The following is an 18,991-nucleotide window of genomic DNA, read 5'->3' as shown; positions in this document are numbered from 1 at the left end:
CCAAGGCAGCAGGAGCGAGAGGCAGCCACTCATTATGCAGTGTCTGCGCACCAGGAAGCTGAGGGAGCTAGGGAGGGAAGCCAGGTCGCTCGTGCTTTCGGGGAACACCTCCAGCGACCCATTTCCCCCATGAGGTCCCACGGTCTAAAGGTTCCACAGCGCCTCACAGCAGCATCGCCAGCACGGGACCAAGTGTCGGATGTTTTTCGTTCTGGGCACCTCTGGCTTGAATCTCCAAAGTGAAGTTCTGGTTTCGTAAAAATGATCACGGAGCGGTGGGAAGGAGGGGGTCTGGGTGTCCTGGTTTTGAGTCTGTTGCTGTAAAAAACACCCCGAGGAAAAGCAGCCTGGGGAGAAGGGTTTGTTTGAGCTCATAGTTCCGCATTACAGTCCATCCTGGCGGAGATGTCAAGGTAGGGACTTGAAGCAGCTCGTGACATCACACCCCCAGTCACTAGTGAAAATTTCAAGGTGGTGCATGCGCGTCTTTAATCCCAGTCCTTGCTATCAGCTCCACAGAGAATCCGCCAGCCGAGAGCCTGTGTATTCCTGCCTGCTATTCGCAGGCTCTTGAATTCTCTGCCTTGGGTCTCAGCAGATGGGATTAGGGTGGCTTTGCAAAAGCTCCCTTGGCTTCAGGCCTGGTAGGAGAAGCATCAGAACTCTACTTCCTCCTTCTACTGACCCCAAGGGAACTTGGGAACCTCAGGAGCAACCCGCGTGGGTGGATGGTGAGAGTTTTGTTTGCTTCCTGCTCTTTGCGCCTCTGTCCATGCAGAGAACCCCAGAATGACAGCTACCTCTCTTGTCTTTAGACCAGGGTGTGTGGGTGGCTTGGGAGGGATTGCTTATTACTGTTGACAATATTGGAATGGCCATAGGAGGATGGAAATAGATGTAAATATTAGAGAGTAAAGAAGTGGGGAGTGGCAAGATGGCTCCGTTTGTAAAAGTGCTTGCTGCACGGGCCCAATGCTTTGAAGTCCCCAGAAGCCACTATGGAAAAACAGGTTCCTGAGAGTTGACCTCTGAACTTTATGTAAGTGTCAAGTGCATGTGCCCAGTTCCTGCCCTGGGTCATTCCATGGCTGGTGGTCCTTTTTGAAAGGGGAAAAGAGACATGTGGTGGTTTTGTTTGCATTTTTGGGTAGGTTGAAGAACGTCTTAAGGATGATTATTCTTTTTTTCTTTCTTTTACATTTGTTTAATATATATATGTGTATGTACATATATATGTATGTGTGTTTGTATATCTATATATCTATATGTGATTTGCCTGCATGTGTATATACATACCATGAGTATGAAGTGTCTGCAGAAGCCAGAAGATGGCATTGGATCTTCCTGGGACTGGAGTTACAGATGGTTGTGAGCCGCCCCCCATGTGGGCTCTGGGAATCAAACATTCCTCCCTGCAAGAGCAACAAATGCTCCTAACCACTGAGCCATCTGACTGGCCCCCATCCCTGGGACCCTTAAGGGGTGATTTAAAGTATTCATTTATCTGTGGGTCCAGAATGTGGGAGAAAGTTCTATAGTACAAGAATTAGTGTGAGGCTAGATAAGGTCCTGAGAATGGACCTGCTGTGTCCCGGTGGCTGTGAGCACTCTGGTTGCAGACAGATATACTTAAACAGGGTGTATCCTACACATAAGAGGGAACGAACCCCTGTGTGTGTCTGAGAGAGAGAAGAAAACATCTTACAGTGGCTCACCCGTGTCTGTGAAGACCCCGGTGGAAGATTCTCCGATAGAGCTATGAAAATGCATGTCACCAGAAACATTCTACAAATAGCAGGCTCAACAGAAACGGGTTTAATTCCATAAAAGGTCAGGCTACTTTTGAGTTATGAGTTGCGTTTTTTTCTGTCTTGGGTTTGTTTATTAATATTTATTACCGAAGTGATGGATGCGACAAAGGCAAGCTCTCTGACTGTTTCAAGAGATTTCCTTGATTTAATATTTGCTTTCTTTTCTCCCAAGGATGGAGAGAATATTAAGCAGCCTCTCTCCATCCCATCTTCTTGCCCTTGAATTGCAGGGCTAACTTTTTGTGTGTCTTCTGTAATCAGGGGTGGATTTCGTATGGTCCTCTGCATGGCAGAAATGTCAGAGCCTGGACGGATTTTGTCAGTTAATATTCAATTGCTGTGGCCTAAGGGGAACCACTGGTTCATGGAAATGGACAACCCAGAGACAGCATCGGCTCTTGCTGATAGAGGTGCTCCAATCCATGCCTAGAAAACAATTGTTACCTGCCTATTGTCTCTGCATTATTACTGTTTTCACCCTCAGGAATATCTCAGACACTGCTTTAGGGTTACTGTTGCTGTGAAGAAACACCACGACCAAAGCAACTTCGGGGAGGAAAGGGTTTATTCATCTCATGCTTCCACAGCACTGTTCATCATCAAAGGAAGTCAGGACAGGAACAAACAGGGCAGGAGCTGATGCAGAGGCCATGGAGGGCTGCTGCTTACTGGCTTGCTCCCTCTGGCTTGTTTAGCCCACTTTCTTATAGAATCCAGGACCACCAGCCCAGGGATAGTACCATCCACAATGGACTGCCCCCCCCCCATCCAGCACTAATTAAGAAAATGCCCTGAAGCCAGATTTTAAGGAGGTATTTTCTTAAGGTCCCCTCCTCTCAAATGACTTTAGCTTGTGTCAAGTTGACATACAAATTGTCTAGTGCAGATACATCGAATACTTATGGCTTTGTAGAAAGAAAGTTAGGCTCCAAGGTACCTGACAAGGGGCTATGGAGATGGATGAGTGGGTTAAGAGTGCTTGCTGTTCGTGCATGAGGACCCGAGTTCAAATCCACAGCACCCATGTAAAAAGTCCAGCATGCCTGTTTGTGCCTGTGACAGGTACAGACAGGTGGGTGCTAGGAGACTCTGGTCAGCCCGTCTAGCAGCCTCTAGATGTACTTCAAGTTCAGCGAGAAACTCTGTCTTGCTTTCTTTTTTTAATTTCATGTTTATGTGTATAAGTGTTTTGCCCACATGTATGTTTGTTCACCACTTGCATGCCTGGTGCCTGAGGAGGCAGAAGGCAGCTTTAGATCTCCAGGAAAGCTCCAGGTTATTATGAGTCACAGTGTGGGTGCTGGAACTAAACCTGGATCTCCCTAAAGAGCAGTCAGTGCTCTAACCACTGATCCATCTCTTCAGTCCCATAGAGAGAGACTGTCTCAAAGAAATAAGGTAGAGAGGAATAGAAGACACTCTATATCTGGTCTCTGCATGGGTTTGTATGTGAGCAGAGAGACAGAGAGATAGGCGCATGCACACACTCACACACGCACACACACGCCAGTCCCTGACAATTCCTGCTCATGTCTGTTCATGAGTCAATCAACTGAGGCCCTGTGATGGGAAATTTTGGTTGGGTCACATGTTTCCTTCTTAAATCAATCACTGTCTAGGAGGACACAGTGCTTTGATTGGCCCCAGAGATCTGAGTCATGAAGCTGTGAACTTAGTGTCAGCCTGGCTGCTTCCTGGCTTACATGAGTGTGAGGGCTCCCAGCAGGAGCATAGATACATGCCTATAGCGTGGAGCAGGGCTGAAGAGAGGCCAGGACAAACTTGAGGCCGGCTTTCCTCACTGGCTGCTACTTTTAGGCCTCTGAAATCAAGTCAAACCTGTTTGTCTTAGTGTTATGGGAAGCATGAAGGAGGAAGTACATGTGGAAGGCATGGGCTCCAAGAGAGGCAGAGGCAGGATCCCTTCCATGGGGTGGGAGAGATAGCTCAGCCGTCTACTGCCTTTGTAGAAGACCTGAGTTCAGTTCCCAGCTCCTAACTTGGGCAGCTCACAACCACTTGTAACTCTGGTGTCAAGGGATCTGATGTCTTTTACTGGCCATGACAAGCACTTGCACTTCTCTTACACACACACACACACACACACACACACACACACACACACACACACGAAATTAAAAATTAAAGGGCTCTCTTTCAGAGCTTCCCTAGAAAGCAGCCTTGCTAACGCCTGAATGAATCCGAGGTCTGGCCCTCAGACCCACGTGAGAGTGAGTTTCCATCCCCGAGAGCCATTAGCTTCTGGTTCTGAGAACCAAGGCCGGTGGCTCCCGCAGGCTTGGGAAGCCAACATAGCTTGGATGGCTGAGGGGAGTCCCTGTCAGCCTGGGTGTGGAAAGTGCTGTGACCCGTAGTCTGAAAAGACAGCCTGACACCATGCTGGTTATCATCTGCTTGGGGAGACACCGGGACAATGTCCTCAGTGAGGCCCAGGGTGGGTAGGGGGGCAGCAGGTGCAGACCCACTGCCCGTCCTTTCTCGGAGGAGCAGAGCAGTGTCCGGCCTTGCAGCAGATGCAGCCGCGGTGGTGTGGTGCCCTGTAAACTGCCCTTCCCAGCGGCTAACGCCCACCTCTCTTCTAGCGGGTGGAATATGCATCTTCGAGTGAGCAGCTACATTCAGGTATCTCTGTGTGGGAGAGGCATCAAAATACTCAAAACAAAACAAAACAAAACAAAACAAAACAAAACAAAACATTATTTTAGTTGTGGAAATGTGGCGTCTCTGATTTGTCCAGAGATGTGCACATTCCTAGCTGAGTCCCTGCGGTGGAAGATTAGGGCAATCAATGGGATTGCCCTAGGAAGGCAGTGGGTACCCATATGAGCCCAGAGCCCACAGTATGGGCAAAAAGCCAAAGGCTGGGGAAAGATTATGCAACTTTAGGTAAAGAAGATATGGGTGCTCTTTCTAGAGTCATGCTCTCTCCAGCAATGGAAATGTGGAGATTTTATTGGGGAGTCTGTCCGTTATATTTTCCAGTCAGGAAGCGCTCTGGATGGCGGCGGGGAGCATATTCCTACGCAGACTCAGTTTAAGGTCAGAACTCAGGAAGGAAGGAGAATGGGCACACTTCCCAGCATGCTTAGCTCAGGAAGGTTAAGGTGGGGGAAGGCAACATCTTTTGGGCATGCTCAGTGTGGCGGTTAATATTGCCAACTTGACATTTATTGTCACCTAGGAAACAAGGCTCTGGGCATGCCCATGAGGGAGTTTTCAGATTGGGTTAAATGAGATGGGAAAACCTGCCCTAAACATGGGCAGTGCCATCCGTGGGCTCGGGGCCGGGACTGAATACAAAAGGAAACGGGGGCTGAGCACCAGTATTCATTTCTCTCTCTGCTTCCTGCCTGTGGATGTCATGTGAGCAGCTGCCTCATGCTTCTGATGCCATGCCTTCCCCACCATGACCGGCTGTGCCCTTAAACTGTGAGTCAGAATAAAGCCCCAGTTTCTGTAAATAGCTTTACGAGATACTTTGCAAGCAAGGAGGAAAATCACAAATCCACAGACAGCTTGTATCACCAAGAAGGCAGATGGGAGTGTTACCCGCTCTACCATTTGCTGTCTATTCCCAGGTGTGGTGATCACAGGCGGGTGGACCTCTGTGAGCTCCAGAGCAGCCAGGGATGCTACATAGTGAGGCAATGTAATAAAATAAATAAACCAAAAGTAACTAAGCTTTAGCTGAGGGGCAAAGTCAGATGCGGATACTTTCCTGCTGTGGCGCCTGCCTTGCTTGGCCTCCCTGAGGTGGACGTGAGCTGTTGGGTGGGGCATGCCCACTCCTGCTTACAGAAGACTCTGCCCATCCCAGTTCTTGGAGCTGAGCCTCATGCTTCTCAGAGATCAGCTTGTTCCTTTAGCGGCACCTCCCCCCCCCCACTCTTCCTCTGACTCAAAGGACAAAAAAATACATGTGTTTTCAGCACCTACCCTGAAGGGCAACAGAGGGAGATCCTATCTGCTCTGTGGGTGTCCCAGCAGGTCCCATGTGGTGGGCACTTGGAGGTCTCCTCACCTGGATTCTTTTCTCTGCCTCTTTCAAGTTTAAATAGTGGTTCAAAAATGGGCTCTCAGCGTGGCCTGCCTCTGCTAGCATACAGTTACCTGCTGGAAGAATTCCCTTTTTTTCTTCACTATTTCACTGCTTTGTGGGTTCTCCTCCTAACTGTCTCATAACAATACCTTCTTTGGCTCAGCTCAGCTTCTCCTGGCTCAACTGTCACCAGCCTCTCCTCTCTGTCATCTCACTCTGCTAGCCCAATTCACTTTCAACTGTCTCTTATTTTCACTCTGCTCAATCTCTTTCCTTTTAGCCTCACTTGCTCTTCTTTCTTCCTGCACCAACCTGTTTTCTCTGACCCTGCTCTTCTAGTGGGACCCTCCTTCTGCCTACTCCCCAATCCTACTCCTCCAATCCCACTGCCAGCCTCTGCTGGCTTTTTATATCCTCTCCTGTTCCCAGAAGCACAAGAGGTAACTGATACTGAAGGGCACAGGTTCCTTTCAAGGGCCAGACAGATAAAATCAATCACACTTTATTTCTGCCCCACCCCCATTTGTTTTAGCTACTAATTATGCAGCTCTGAAGCTGCTTCTCGGTTCTTTTCCAATGTCTTTTCCAGGTGCCTGATGTGATCTTCCTGTTGATCTCTCAGGAGCATATTCACAACTGAAGTAAGAATCTAACAACGATGCTTCTCTTTCCTGTAACTTGGGCACTGCTTCTTGAATCTTTTATATTCCTGGACTGTCTTGTCTTCTAGCATTTTGGGTTCAGGAGTTCCTCACTGAAGTCTCTTTATTTCCACTCCCAGCTCTGTGGACCTTTTGCTTGCAGCCCCAACTGGGTCGTGCAAGGTGCAGTATGTAGCATAGTCTGTCTTAAACTCCTGCTCACAGGCCCGTTGTTGTTTTGCATTATGGATGGCTCTGTATTGCAGGGAACCCAAGTCCTACTCATAGGCCCATTACTTGTCAGATGCTGAAAGTTTCTTATCCAGGCTTTTCTGGCTGGCAGGGAAAGACAGTGGCTGGTCAGGGTTTCTTCTTCGCTCATTTTAGGTCAGTGGCCAAGGTTTTCAGAAGACTTCCCTGCTCAGCTCTGAACTTTATTAGTTTTGATGGTATCCACAAGCCTTTTGTGTCCCCAACTCAAAACATTCACTGACTTCCGTTCAGATGGTAACATTCTTCACCTTTCACCTCCCCAATTTCCTTCCTTCCTTCCTTCCTTCCTTCCTTCCTTCCTTCCTTCCTTCCTTCCTTCCTTCCTTCTGATATGGGGACTTCCATGGGCTGGCAGACTCTCCATATCTTGAGCCCCCAGTTTCTCTTGTACCAGCTGTAATTTTTATTTAGTTAAGGGCCATACCTCTATTCACCCAGGCCAGTTAGTCAGCCATGTTAAGGGTAGGGCCATTGGTATAATTTCAGCAGTGGCCCCCTCTATAAATTTGGACAGCCTGCACAGTCTGTGGTTGTTCTGGTTGACATTTTCAATCTATTTTCCAGAAGCATTTTAACATTTCACCCCTTATTTTAGGATTCCCTCTGGTATTGAGGGAATATTGATCTGAGTTCCCCACTACTGTAACAAATCTTGTCCCCATAAATTTATGGCTATGTCACCATGTAAGGCCTTAACCTGCCTATTTGACCTTCTGGTCCCACACATTTAAGCCATTATACACTTTGTTTTATCTGAGATAACTTTCCAGTTCCTAGAAACTGGGTATGAACCTTTTGAAGTGGCCATTCTGAATTCCAATATTTTTGTGAAATGATAGATACATCAGCTCAGCTTCTCCTAGCTCAACTGCACCAGCTGTCTTCTCTTTTCGCTCTGCTCTGCTAGCCCAACTCACTTTCAGCTCTCACTTCCACTCTGCTCAGTCTCTCCTCTTCTCTCCAACTCTACCCCCTCTTATTTCTTCCTGCCCATCTGTCTTCTCTGACACTGCTCTTCTTTCAGCTGGACCCCTCCTCCCTACCTCTAATCCGACTACTTCCTGCTGTCAGCCACTGCTGGCTTTCATATCCTCTCTTTTTTCCCCCCGAAGTCCAAGAGGCAACTGATAGCAAAGGGCAGAGGGTCATTTCTTTTCTTTCTTTTTTTTTCATTTTAAAATTTGTTTTAATTGCATATTTTTTATTTTTATTGTTTTTTATTAATTACACTTTATTCACTTTGTATCTCCCCATAAGCCCCTCCCTCCTCCCCTCCCAATCCCACCCTCTCACCCTCTTCTTCACGCATGCCCCTCCCCAAGTCCACTGATAGGGGAGGTCCTCCTCTCCTTCCTTCTGATCTTAGTCTATCAGATCACATCAGGAGTGGCTGCATTGTCATCTTCTGTGGCCTGGTAAGGCTGCTCCCCCCTCAGGGGGAAGTGGTCAAAGAGCAGGCCAATCAGATTATGTCAGAGACAGTCCAGAGGGTCATTTCAAGGGCGAGACACTTAAAATAAATCACACTGCAGCACAGAGTGTCAAATCCCTCTGGAGCTGGAGTTACGGGTGTTTGTGAGCCTCCAGGCCTGTGTGCTAGGAACACAACTGGGGTCCATGGTGAGAGCAGCAAAGCACTTTACAAACTGAGCCCTCTCCAGCCCTTAAACCTTACCTTTTGAGATAGTTACATTTCGTGGAAGACTGCCCTTGTGTGTTAGCCTGTCCTGAGTTACTTGGCTAACCCCTCCTTTATGTGGACACTGTGTTGGTAACTTTTATTGATTAGCCTTGGAAACCTCCAGCTTACTGCAGCAGTGGGGCCACTAATCTCTTCCATGTAGCTTTGGATATTATAGTTTTAAAATACCAAGTGCTAAGAATATCCCCAAGTCTTAAGATATTTTTTTCTAAAACAAGGTTAGTGAATATTTAAGACCTGCATTTCTTTGAGCTTAAATCGCTTTAACAAATATAGCCTAAAGTTAAGGAGGATTTAGTTGGGAGAGCTTTAAGAAGAATTTCATAACTTGTGCTTAAAAGACAGGGGGCATATCAACAATTTGGCTTTACAAGCGTTTTTAATACCCAGCATGCATTGCTTCCTCTATGACTTGAATTTCTTTTCAGCATCCCCTTCTTTTAAAGCCCTCCTGATATGAGATTAACCTCACCCATTATGAACAAACCCATCAAATTCAGCCTGTAAAAACTGCCTTTAAGATTCTTGGAGAATCTTATTTTTATTTTTTTAAACTGAGGATAAGGATGTGTGAACTAGAGTTGTTTCAAGTACACTGTGGCCATGGGAGAAGAGTTCACTGTGGGACAGGGCCTCGATGCGTGAGAGCTGTATAGGGGCAGGTGTCTAAAGGAGTGGGGGATGTACTTTAAAGCTGGCAGCATGAGTGTGTGTGTGTGTGTGTGTGTGTGAGAGAGAGAGAGAGAGAGAGAGAGAGAGAACACAATTGTTGGACTACCATAATCTGGGCATTGGTTGGTTGTCTGCTGTCTCCTAGAGTAGCCTCATGAGACAAATAGTTTTCCTCTGGTGCAGGTAGACATTGTCTTTGCCTTGGCATTTTGGAAGATTTTTTCTGTCCAGAATTAAGACCAGGAAAGGAGTGACTAGATCCTGCCTGGAGGCTCAGAGTATCGTTCAGGATGCCCGCCATAGGGCCCAGAAGCCCAGCCAGGTCTGCGGACAGTAGCTAGTACTTCTATGTTTGAATTCAAGCCTCAGTGATGATCCTTTATCCCAGTATCCTGTAAGCATTCTTCGTGCCTAGGAGACCACTGTGGGGGAGGGGCTCTCATCCATGAGAAACTGAGTCTCACAAGCTCAGTGGTATACCTCGGGTCTCACAGGGGTCTCTGCTGGCTAACCTGTAAGTGATTCCCACTCACCCCTCTGATCACCAGCAGCTTGAGGGAGGGCTTCTGAGCTGTTGTATTTGTGGGGGAAAAAAATCCCTGTGAGTTGTTACAATAGTGAGAACCCACAAGCAGAGGGTGCAGTTTCAGTGAGAAGGACTTTGACTGTAGACACAGTTTCTGGAACGTTCTCTTCCATCACTCCTTTGCCTGGAGGCAGGGATGGAACAGGGCGTCTCTGTTTGTGGGATGCATAAATTAACTCCTAGGATGTCATGGTGTCAAGAAAGAAAGCTTTGTGGAAGGGGAGATTAAGACCAGAATCCAGCAGGAAGAACGATTAGATCCCGAGAAGGTGGGGGGGGGGGGTGACAGAGGGGTGACATTGGAGCCTCTGGAGCGTGCTGTCCAGGCTGGAGCTTCGGAGGGCCACAGGAAAGGAGAGGGAGGCAGAGTCCATCTTCATATCTGATGGACACGCAGGGATTGTCATATCTGAGCCCAGTCCAGACTCCTTGAGGCAGGTGGCTGAGCCAGGTTTCAGAACCGGTCTTGGGCTCAGACATGGCTCATGCTGCAGACCCTGCCGGGAAAGCCTTCCTTACCTGGGCCTCCCCGCTGATTTAACACAGACTCCACGTCCTTTCGTGTTTCAGTCACTCCTGGGATGGGATGGGAGGCTCCTCCTTCCTCACATAATTTTTTTTTGTTATGGTTATTGATATATTTAGTAGCTATGTGTTGGCTATGTGTGTACCATGGTATACACGTGGAGGTCAGAGGGCACGTTGCATGAGTCTGTTCTCCTCCTCCACCATGTGGGTCCCAGGGGTTGAACTCAGGTCTTCAGGCTTGGTGGTAAGTACCTTCACCCACTGAGCCCTCTTGCTGGCCCCTTGCCTCTTCTTTTACTATTAAGATAAAATTTGCGTAAAAGTATTAGTTTCAAAGCCAGTGGCAGAACTGGAGTTATGTAGCAACTGCTGTGGCACTTGTGAAAAGGACAGGACTTATTTATTTACTTATTTCTTCTTGAGACAGGGGCTCACTATGTAGCCCGGGTTGGCCTTGAACTTGTGGCAATTCTACTGCCTCAGATTTCCAAGTTCAGGGTTTTCTCATGGAAGCCATCACACATCAGCACTGACTTTTTTCCTTACATTTATTTCTTTACTTTGTGTGTGTAGAGGTGGGTGTCTGTGCCATGGCGGTGTGCTGAAGTCAGAGGACGACGTGAGGGAATTTGGGTTCCGGATGTTGAACTCAGATCATCAGGTTTGGCAGCAAGTGCCTTCAACCACTGAGCCCTCTTGCTGTCCCTAAGATCAGTCTTAGCAGAAAACTATTTCATAGACCCCCTTCCTGCTAGCCCCCAGGGAAGGCGCTCTCTGTGTGATACGGATACCATCTCCCAGGCACCTGGACCAGGCGAAGCCCGTTTTCTTATGCATCTGCTTTCTTCTTATGTCCCAGAATCAAGGCGGCCTCGGGTGTGAAGATAACGGCAGTGCGGGTGAGCCACGAGGACCAGTGGGCAGTGCAGGAGGAAATTGAGGAGGACGGTACCCAGACCACGGCTGCCCTGTCCTGCGTGGGCCACCGCCCGGACACACGGAGCAGGTGAGGACTGTGACATGGGCTGTACCAGAGCAGGTGACAGCATGACATGCTCAGGACGCCGGCTGGACCTTCCCGTGGCTTCGCTGGCCTGGTGCAGCCGCTGCAGGGAGGCATGGCGGCCTGGGGCAGCCATCCCTGATGATCCCACCCACGATACACAGTGATGCTGCCTGTCTCAAAAATGACCCTCTTTCACTTATCGCCACATTGTTATCATTGTCACTGTTTCCATGAAGAAGTGAAGGCTGAAACGGGGGGAGGGGAGAATCTATCACTTAGAGAGCCAGAAGGACCCTCGATGCTTTTTTTAAAATTTGAATTTATTATTATTGTTATTGTAATTATTTGTGTGTGTGTCTGTGTGTCAAGGTGCATGTGAGGTCAGAGGATAGCTTTTAGGGGTTGGTCATCCCTTCTCTTATGGGCTATGGGGGCAGGGGGTTTTCAGCTCAAGTACTTAAGAGGCAAGCACCTTTACCAGCTGAGCTGCTTCAATGGGCCCACTCCTGGGGGTGGGCGTGGGGGTCCCGTGGCTCCAGAATCTCAAGTCTGGTTTTCTCACACTTCTGCAGCTCAGACTCTGGCTTAGAGTAGCGATGGAGGTGGGGGGGAGGTGAGTGAGGGAGGGTGTTTGACCACCTGGGCAGCAGAGGGAGAAAAGATCCCTTTGCCTCCACTCTCCTCCTCTACTGTGGGTTGGTCAGTCAGTCAGTCAGTCAGTCAGTCATTCTGTCTGTCTGTCTCCCACTTTGGGCCAGAGAACAGTGCTGGGTGAGTGGCTGCTAATCCCGCCCGGGGGTGAAGCCCAGTGCTTTGGTCACTGTGTCACTTATCCCTATAAATGTCCTTGTCTCTCTTCTTTCTTCTCTAGCTTTGGGTCCTTTGAGGCCGAGGAGATACACGGCCTTTGGGAATGAGTCAGCGTGGGGCATGAGTGGGGCCGTGTGGGAGGTTGAGCTCTTTCAATGGACTTGCATGGCGTGTGCTGTCACTTCTTAGTGACCCCAGCCAACCCCACAGCCGTGTAATGCTGCTTTTGAAGGTCTTCCAGGAGGAGGAATGACTCAGGCTGAGTGGTCCGATGTCAGCTGCGATGCCTCCCACTCCCCTCTGCAGACAGCGTCATAAATAGAGTGGGGCTGTGACATCACATGACCAGGGCTTCTCTGGATATCTGAGTGTGCCTGCCAGGCACCCTGGGTCCTGAGTTGTCAATATTTGCTCCAGGGCTTCCAGTTGCAAAGTTGCAGGTCGTTTCCCAAAAGCGCTTGGTGTGCAGGGATTCACCGGCTCACACAGCAAAGGCAGAGGTGGATCTTTTCACGGTGGGTTTGCACAGCGGCACTCCATGTGGCCAGCTGGGCATCTTCCAAGCATGGCCACAGGATGGTTGCCACCCTTCCATGCATCACAGACTCATCCCACAGTACCTAAATATTGAGTGCCTAAATGTTGAAAAAGAGTACCGTTTCCTCCTGAAACCCCACATCTCCCCCAAGCCAGGCTTTGGTTTAGATCTAAGTAATGGACAGTGGGCTCCCTTCCGAGGAGCAGGCTGGCTTGAGAGGTCAATTTCCACAGTTGCTTTCCACCTGTGTAGAGGAGCAGACTTTGCTGCCAGAGCATGTGGGGAGGGGAGGGTAGTCAGTGGGTATAGTGGCCGTGCTCTTTTTTAAGAAAATCTTTTTATTTTTATTTATTTATTCACTTTACATTCCAGTCATAGCTCCCTCTCTTCTTTCCTCCCACTCCCACCTTCTCTCCCTATTCCTCCTCTCTCTCCTCTATTCCCCAGAGAAGGGGAGCTCCCCTCTACTCACCCACCCCAGCACAGCAAGTTGAGTTGGTGCTGAATGCATCCTCTTCCCCTGTGGCCAGGGGGAAGTGAGTGAAAAGCAGGCATCAAAGATGGGCTCTACCCAGGCCCGTAGCTCAGTTTTGTGTGGCACAGGGGTCTGATGTGCTTATTTCCACAGGGGGAGAGTGCGAGTCCAGGTGTCCTTGCCCATGGCTGCCACTAAGTTCTGTGCTGACAGCAGTCTGCATCAGAAGTGGGGGCTCTGAGTTTCCCCCATGACCTGTCCCTATCCTGCCCCCCCTCCCATGGTTCTCTTCAGCTGTGCTTCCCTTTTGGGAGCAGTGTCTTGGGCAGAGACTCCCACTAGCCCTCTGATTGTGCAGTCCCTTTAGGCTGGTGGTCGTCAATCTTCCTAATGCTGCGACCTTCTTATATAGTTCTTCATATTGTGGTGACCCCAGCCATAAAGTTGTTTTCATCGCTACTTTGTAACTGTCATAAATCAGAATGTAGACATCTGTGTGTTTTCTGATGGTCTTAGGCAGCTCCTGTGAAAGGGCTGTTTGATCCCCAAAGGGGTCACGACCCACAGGTTGAGAACTGTTGCTTTAGTGCATTGTTTTTCCTGGTTGGGTCTAGTGTGAGCTCCAGGAGGGCTGTCCCGGCTCTTCCTGAAATAACCTGGATTGTTTGTCCATCCAGATTAACTCAGAGCCAGGCTTTAAAGGATCAGTGTTCCCCAAGGGCTTGGGCAGAGTGGAAAAACAGGCTTCTGAGGCTGTGGACACTCTCAGTGACATGAGTTAGAAGAAACCATTACCAGTAAATGCAGCATCATTAAACCTGACATTGGGCTGGAGGAGACCAAGAGCATTAGACTCATAAAGATGGCCTCCATGGTATATACAGAGGAAGTTAACATGTTGAAATGCCCTATTGGCTGAGTGACAACATTTTGTTTGCGTGTGTGGTATATGTGCACGTGTGTGCGCACGAGGTCAGGGGAGGAATCTATCAGTCGCAGCCTCGTTCCCTTGAGATGCGGTCTCTCACTGAACCCAGCCGGCAGCCAGCGAGCCACCACGATCCTCCTGTCCCCGCATTCCCACAGGGCTTGGGTTGCATGCTCAGCTTCTTACATGGGGGCGGGGCATTGAAGTCAGGTCTTTCTGCTTTTCCAGCAAGCCCTCTCTCCTGCTGAGCCGTCGCTGTGGCCCATGGCCACGTTTCACATGGAAAGAAGAATTCTGTTTCTCAGAAGTGGTGGTCACTTTTTGGTTTTGTGGCTTTTCCTTTCCCCCTCTAGAATAAATTCTAGAAACGCTACATTGGAAAGAGGAGGCCGTTCTGCAAATGAGAGGGGCTCCGCTCCCTCTCTCCAGGCCCCTCCTTCAGGTTCAGTGTTCACGCCCCCTCCCAGCAGGCAGCCCTACTCCAGCATGACAGTCTACCCCTAGGAACAGCCTCCTAAAACCATTACATAATTGAATATCCCTCTGAAACTATTCCATAAGCTAAATAAATAATTGCTTCTTTTTATATGTTGGTCTCACTGTGGTATCAAATGAGGTGTGAAATACAGGCTCACGTACCAAGTCAGCTGGCGAGCAAAGTGAATACATGAATATATCCCCGCAGAACACCCCGCAGAACACTGTAATCTCCGAATTGTGGCAACCTCGGGCGGAACTGAGGGTTTTTAATAGGATATAATGTACAAGCTGCCTGAAGTCCTGTGATAAGAATTAAAAACGTGTTGTGTGGGAAAGGCCCAGCATGCTCCGCTGAGGGGGCGGTAAAGGTCTTCATTTGAAATATTTTAACGCAGGCTCATGGGGAGGAGACATGAGCTGCAGAGACACGGACCGCGAGATAAACACCAGAGTCGCCAGGGGAGGACGGAGTAGGAGAGTAAGCAATTCGGAAATGTTTGGAAGAGATAACAGGGAGCCCAAGGAGAGGAAAGGGAGACGAGGGACCGTGAGCGCGCAAACAGTGAGCTCCGAACCAGTGAGCTCCCTGGGTCACTGGTCAGCTGCATCTCAAACCTCAGGAAATAGCTGCCAATTGGTGTGTATGTGTGTTCACATGCGTGGGTTCGCATGTGTGCGTTCGTGCAGAGGCCAGAGTCAGTGGTTAAGCATCTAAGTTGATGTTCACCTGGCTTTATATGTATTTTTAGGCTGATTATTTTTATTTTATACATATGGGTGTTCTGCATGTGTGTCTGTGCACAGTGGGCATGCCTGGTGCCCCTGGAGACCAGAAGAGGGTTTCAGAGCCCCTGGGGCTGGAGTTACATGATTGTGAGCTATCGTGTGGGTATTGGGGATTGAACCTGGGTTCTTCTGGAATAGTAGTTAGGGCTATTTATTTGTTTATTTATCCATCCATCCATCCATTCTTCTCTCATATAGTACATCCTGACCTCAGTTTCCCTTCCCTCCTCTCTTCCCAGTACTCCCTCCTGACCTCTCCTCTCCCCCTGACCCACTCCTCCCCCCCTGACCCACTCCTCCTCTGTTTCACTCCAGAAAAGAGCAGGTCTCCCAGGAATAGCAATCAAGCATGACATAGCAAGTTAGAATAAGACTAGGCATACATCCTTTTATCAAGCAGCCAGCACCCTTAGCCACTGAGCCACCTCTCCAGGGCCCACTTTGCCTTTTTTGGAAGGCGGGCTTAAGACAGGGTTTCTCTGTGAAGCCCTGGCTGTCCTAGAACTTGCTTTGTAGACCAGGCTGGCCTTGCATTCTGAGATCCACCTCCTCTCACCCTGCTTTTTCAGGGTGCCTCTCACTGGCTGGAGTACACAGAGTGGGCTAGACTTGACTAGTCAGCCAGCAAGCCGTGGGGGCTCCCCCGTCTCTACCTCCTGAACACAGGGCTGCACAGACTACCAGACACTTGCTCTTTTCTGCTTGGACATTTCTTCCTCAGACCCCTGCACGGCTTATCCCCACTTTCCCATCTCAGACCAACAGCGGACAGGCCTTCCCTCCCAGCGTGTCTCCAGGTATCCCATCTCCTCCAGCACACAGTCCTGTTCCACCTCTGCCAGTCTCATGTCAGGACCCAGGGGAGCCGGGAGGAATTCCTGATCAGCAACACGACACCAGAGTCCCCAGGGGGACAGACCTACCCACATGCTCCTTCAACACTGACCCTGAAACTTGGCCCAGTCACTAGAGGGTGAAAGGGCCTCTGTGGAGGTTCCAGGCTCCTAATCCAAGCATCCTTTAGCATTCACTTGCTCAGGTATCGCTATGCATCTGTGCAAATGGGGTGTGTGTGTGGAGCATGTGCTGGGATGGGGGCCATTCTCAAACCACCGCAGACGGCCAACATGAAGAGAGACCAATGGGCTAGCTCTGGGCACCGAAGTAGAGAGGCATCAGTTTTCTGGGTAGGAATTCTAGAGGATGTGGCCATGGACAAAGGAGACTGAGGAGGAGAGAGTCTGGGATGGAAAGGAAGGATTGTCCTGAGTGTTCAATGTGAGCATCCTTGCTGCAATGAGCCTGATGGTCACAGGGTCCACCAGCCTCTTCTTCCATCTGACTCTATCACAGGCTGGAGCTTGCAGGATGGTAGCTTTGGAGTACCAGTGACATCAGTGGCTGGCTGCCTCAGTAGGGCATCTTGTGTGAGGAGGCAGTAACTGGTCAGTATGGACAGTGGCGTTAGACACTCACTGTGCTCCAGGGGCTTGCTGGGGGGTGGGGGGGATGGGTAGCCGACACCATGGGATTCTTAGGACTTGGGTCTCATTCCAGATAACTCCAGGAGCCTGCTGTGGGGCCTGGCAGCTCTGTGTGGAGAAATGGGGTGCAGCCTTGGGTTGGGGGGTGGCTCTCTGGCTCCACGGGCACGGAGTCATGGTGCTCTGATCGGTAGCGCCTGGAGTGTGGGTGGGCTGGGCACAGGCTGTTTGAGGAATTGCTTTTGCTAATTCTGTGAGCCAGAGCGAGGTGCAATCTTCATGCTCAGCCAGGCTGGCTTCAGTCCCAGCTTGTGATGGGGACACATGCGTGGGCCATGTTTTAATTGGAAGATAGCCACTGTAATCACTTGGATTGGGGATAGTGGAGCCAGGAGAAAGCTTTATTTTGTTAGAGGGCAACAAAGGTGGAAGAGCAAAGGAAATGAATGGAATAATAAAAAAAAAAAAAACCCAAACAACTAGTGTTAGAATGTGGCCTGTGATTCTTTCGCTTGTTGCCTGCTAGAAGAGGGAGCATAGGACAGAGTCTCACCTATGCCATGTAAAGGACACAGAGGCAGGCTCTCACTGTCGTTTCTAACATATTGTAAAGGTACACAGACTGATGTACACTGGCCTAAAACCAACAGTGTCACACTTCCCCCCCACCCCGCCCCCATGGGCACTCTGGAGTATAATCGTCCGGTCAGAATTCTATTGCATGTGTTGGTGACACTGGCGCCCAGCCTAGCTCAGATTCATCTTCACATCCGTGAGAACTGCCTTTCCTCTTTCGTGTCTCTGTTTTCCCGTTGCGGTGATAAGAACACCCTGGCAAAAGCAACTTAAGGGAGAAAGGGTTAGTTTCTGGCTCACAGTTCAAGGGCACAGAGTCCATCACGGTGGGGAAATCAGAGGCAGAAAGATGAGGCAGCTGGTTATGTTGCTTCCACGTCAGGAAGGAGAGAGAGATGGATGCTCGTGTTCAGCTCCTTTTGATACAGGTCAGGATCCAAGCCTGGGGAATGTTGCTGCCTACAGTGGGCAGGTCTTTTCACCTCGGTTAACCTCTCCCTAAGGTAATCCCCCACAGGCATGCTCAGCTGCCAGTCTCCCTGGTAATTCTGTATCTTACCAAGTTGACAGCCGAGATTAACCATCGCCTCCATCTGCTCTAGAGGCCACGTGCCGTTTTCACAGTCAATGCCTCTGACCTACAAACAGAAGAACAAACGCTTCCCATGAAAAGCCGTTTGTTCCCGGGCACCTGGGGGGAGGCCTCTGTCGGAGAAACTTTGTCTTGTCTTAAATGAGTGCTGGAGGTGACATGTATAAGAATGCTACAGGCTCCCCCTGGAAGGTACTTCTGGGCCACTTCAGAATGAGCTTCCCTATGACCCACATCTTTAGAGCGGGTTTGCTTTTCAGCTCCACTAGTTTATGTAGAAGATGGGACCTCAGATAGCACAGGCTGGCTTTGAGGTAACTTGTGTAGCTGAGGCTGGCTACACAGCCTGTTGATCCTCCCGCCTCTGCTGAGTGCTGGGATTACAGGCGTCAGCTACTGTGCCTAGCTGTTTCTTAACTCTGTGTGTGGGGGTGTGAGCCTGTGAGCGTAAGTTCACAAAGAGGCTAGAAGAGGGCGTCAGATCCCCTGGAGCTGAAGTTACAGGTGGTGGCGAACTACACGATGTGGGCGTTGGGAACCAAACTCGGATCCTCTGAAAGAGCAGCAAGTGCTCTTAACTGCTGAGCCATCTCTCCTTTCAAACATGGTAAACGTGTTTTACAGAGGGAGATAAAGCGCAGCCCCCAGGCATGCCTTATTATGGAATGTCACAAAGTTGCATTCGCAAGGTGACCACGCCCAAATCGAGAGGAGATCTCGGGTTCTTCCCGAGAAGGCCCCCAGCGTCTCCTGCTTTGCAAGTGGTCTCTCCTGAGATCTAGGGCAATCACATCACATGTATATGTACACACACATACAAATATGTAAATAGACATCCTTCAGTCTGAATGTCATGGAGCTTCCCATGTTGGGAAGCACTTGACTTTCCACCATGATGGACCGAACGCTTCTCCTGACTGTCCTCATGAGTCTTTCTTCTGTTGAGCTTGGTGAGATACTCCCATGATTCTGTGCGCCTCTTCCCAACGTCCAGACACTCTCTGTATCTCTCTGGGTACCAGGTTGCTCTTGCCCCTCAAGCC

At 49.5% G+C, this 18,991-nt stretch overlaps 1 protein-coding gene across 1 annotated transcript in view; it reads left to right on the top strand.

Moving 5' to 3' along the window:
* Window positions 1-18,991, top strand: part of Tmem132b (transmembrane protein 132B) — a 238,253-nt gene that overhangs the window by 90,570 nt on the left and 128,692 nt on the right. The window contains exon 3 of the mRNA XM_060382307.1: window positions 11,133-11,279. Coding sequence (XP_060238290.1) covers window positions 11,133-11,279 — 147 coding nt within the window. The remainder of the gene's footprint in view (window positions 1-11,132; window positions 11,280-18,991) is intronic.

The sequence above is a fragment of the Meriones unguiculatus genome, chromosome 4, assembly GCF_030254825.1.
Source record: "Meriones unguiculatus strain TT.TT164.6M chromosome 4, Bangor_MerUng_6.1, whole genome shotgun sequence".
Taxonomy (NCBI): Eukaryota; Metazoa; Chordata; class Mammalia; order Rodentia; family Muridae; genus Meriones; species Meriones unguiculatus.
Note: the sequence above shows the minus strand (reverse complement) of the source record. Positions and strands in the feature narration are given on the sequence as shown.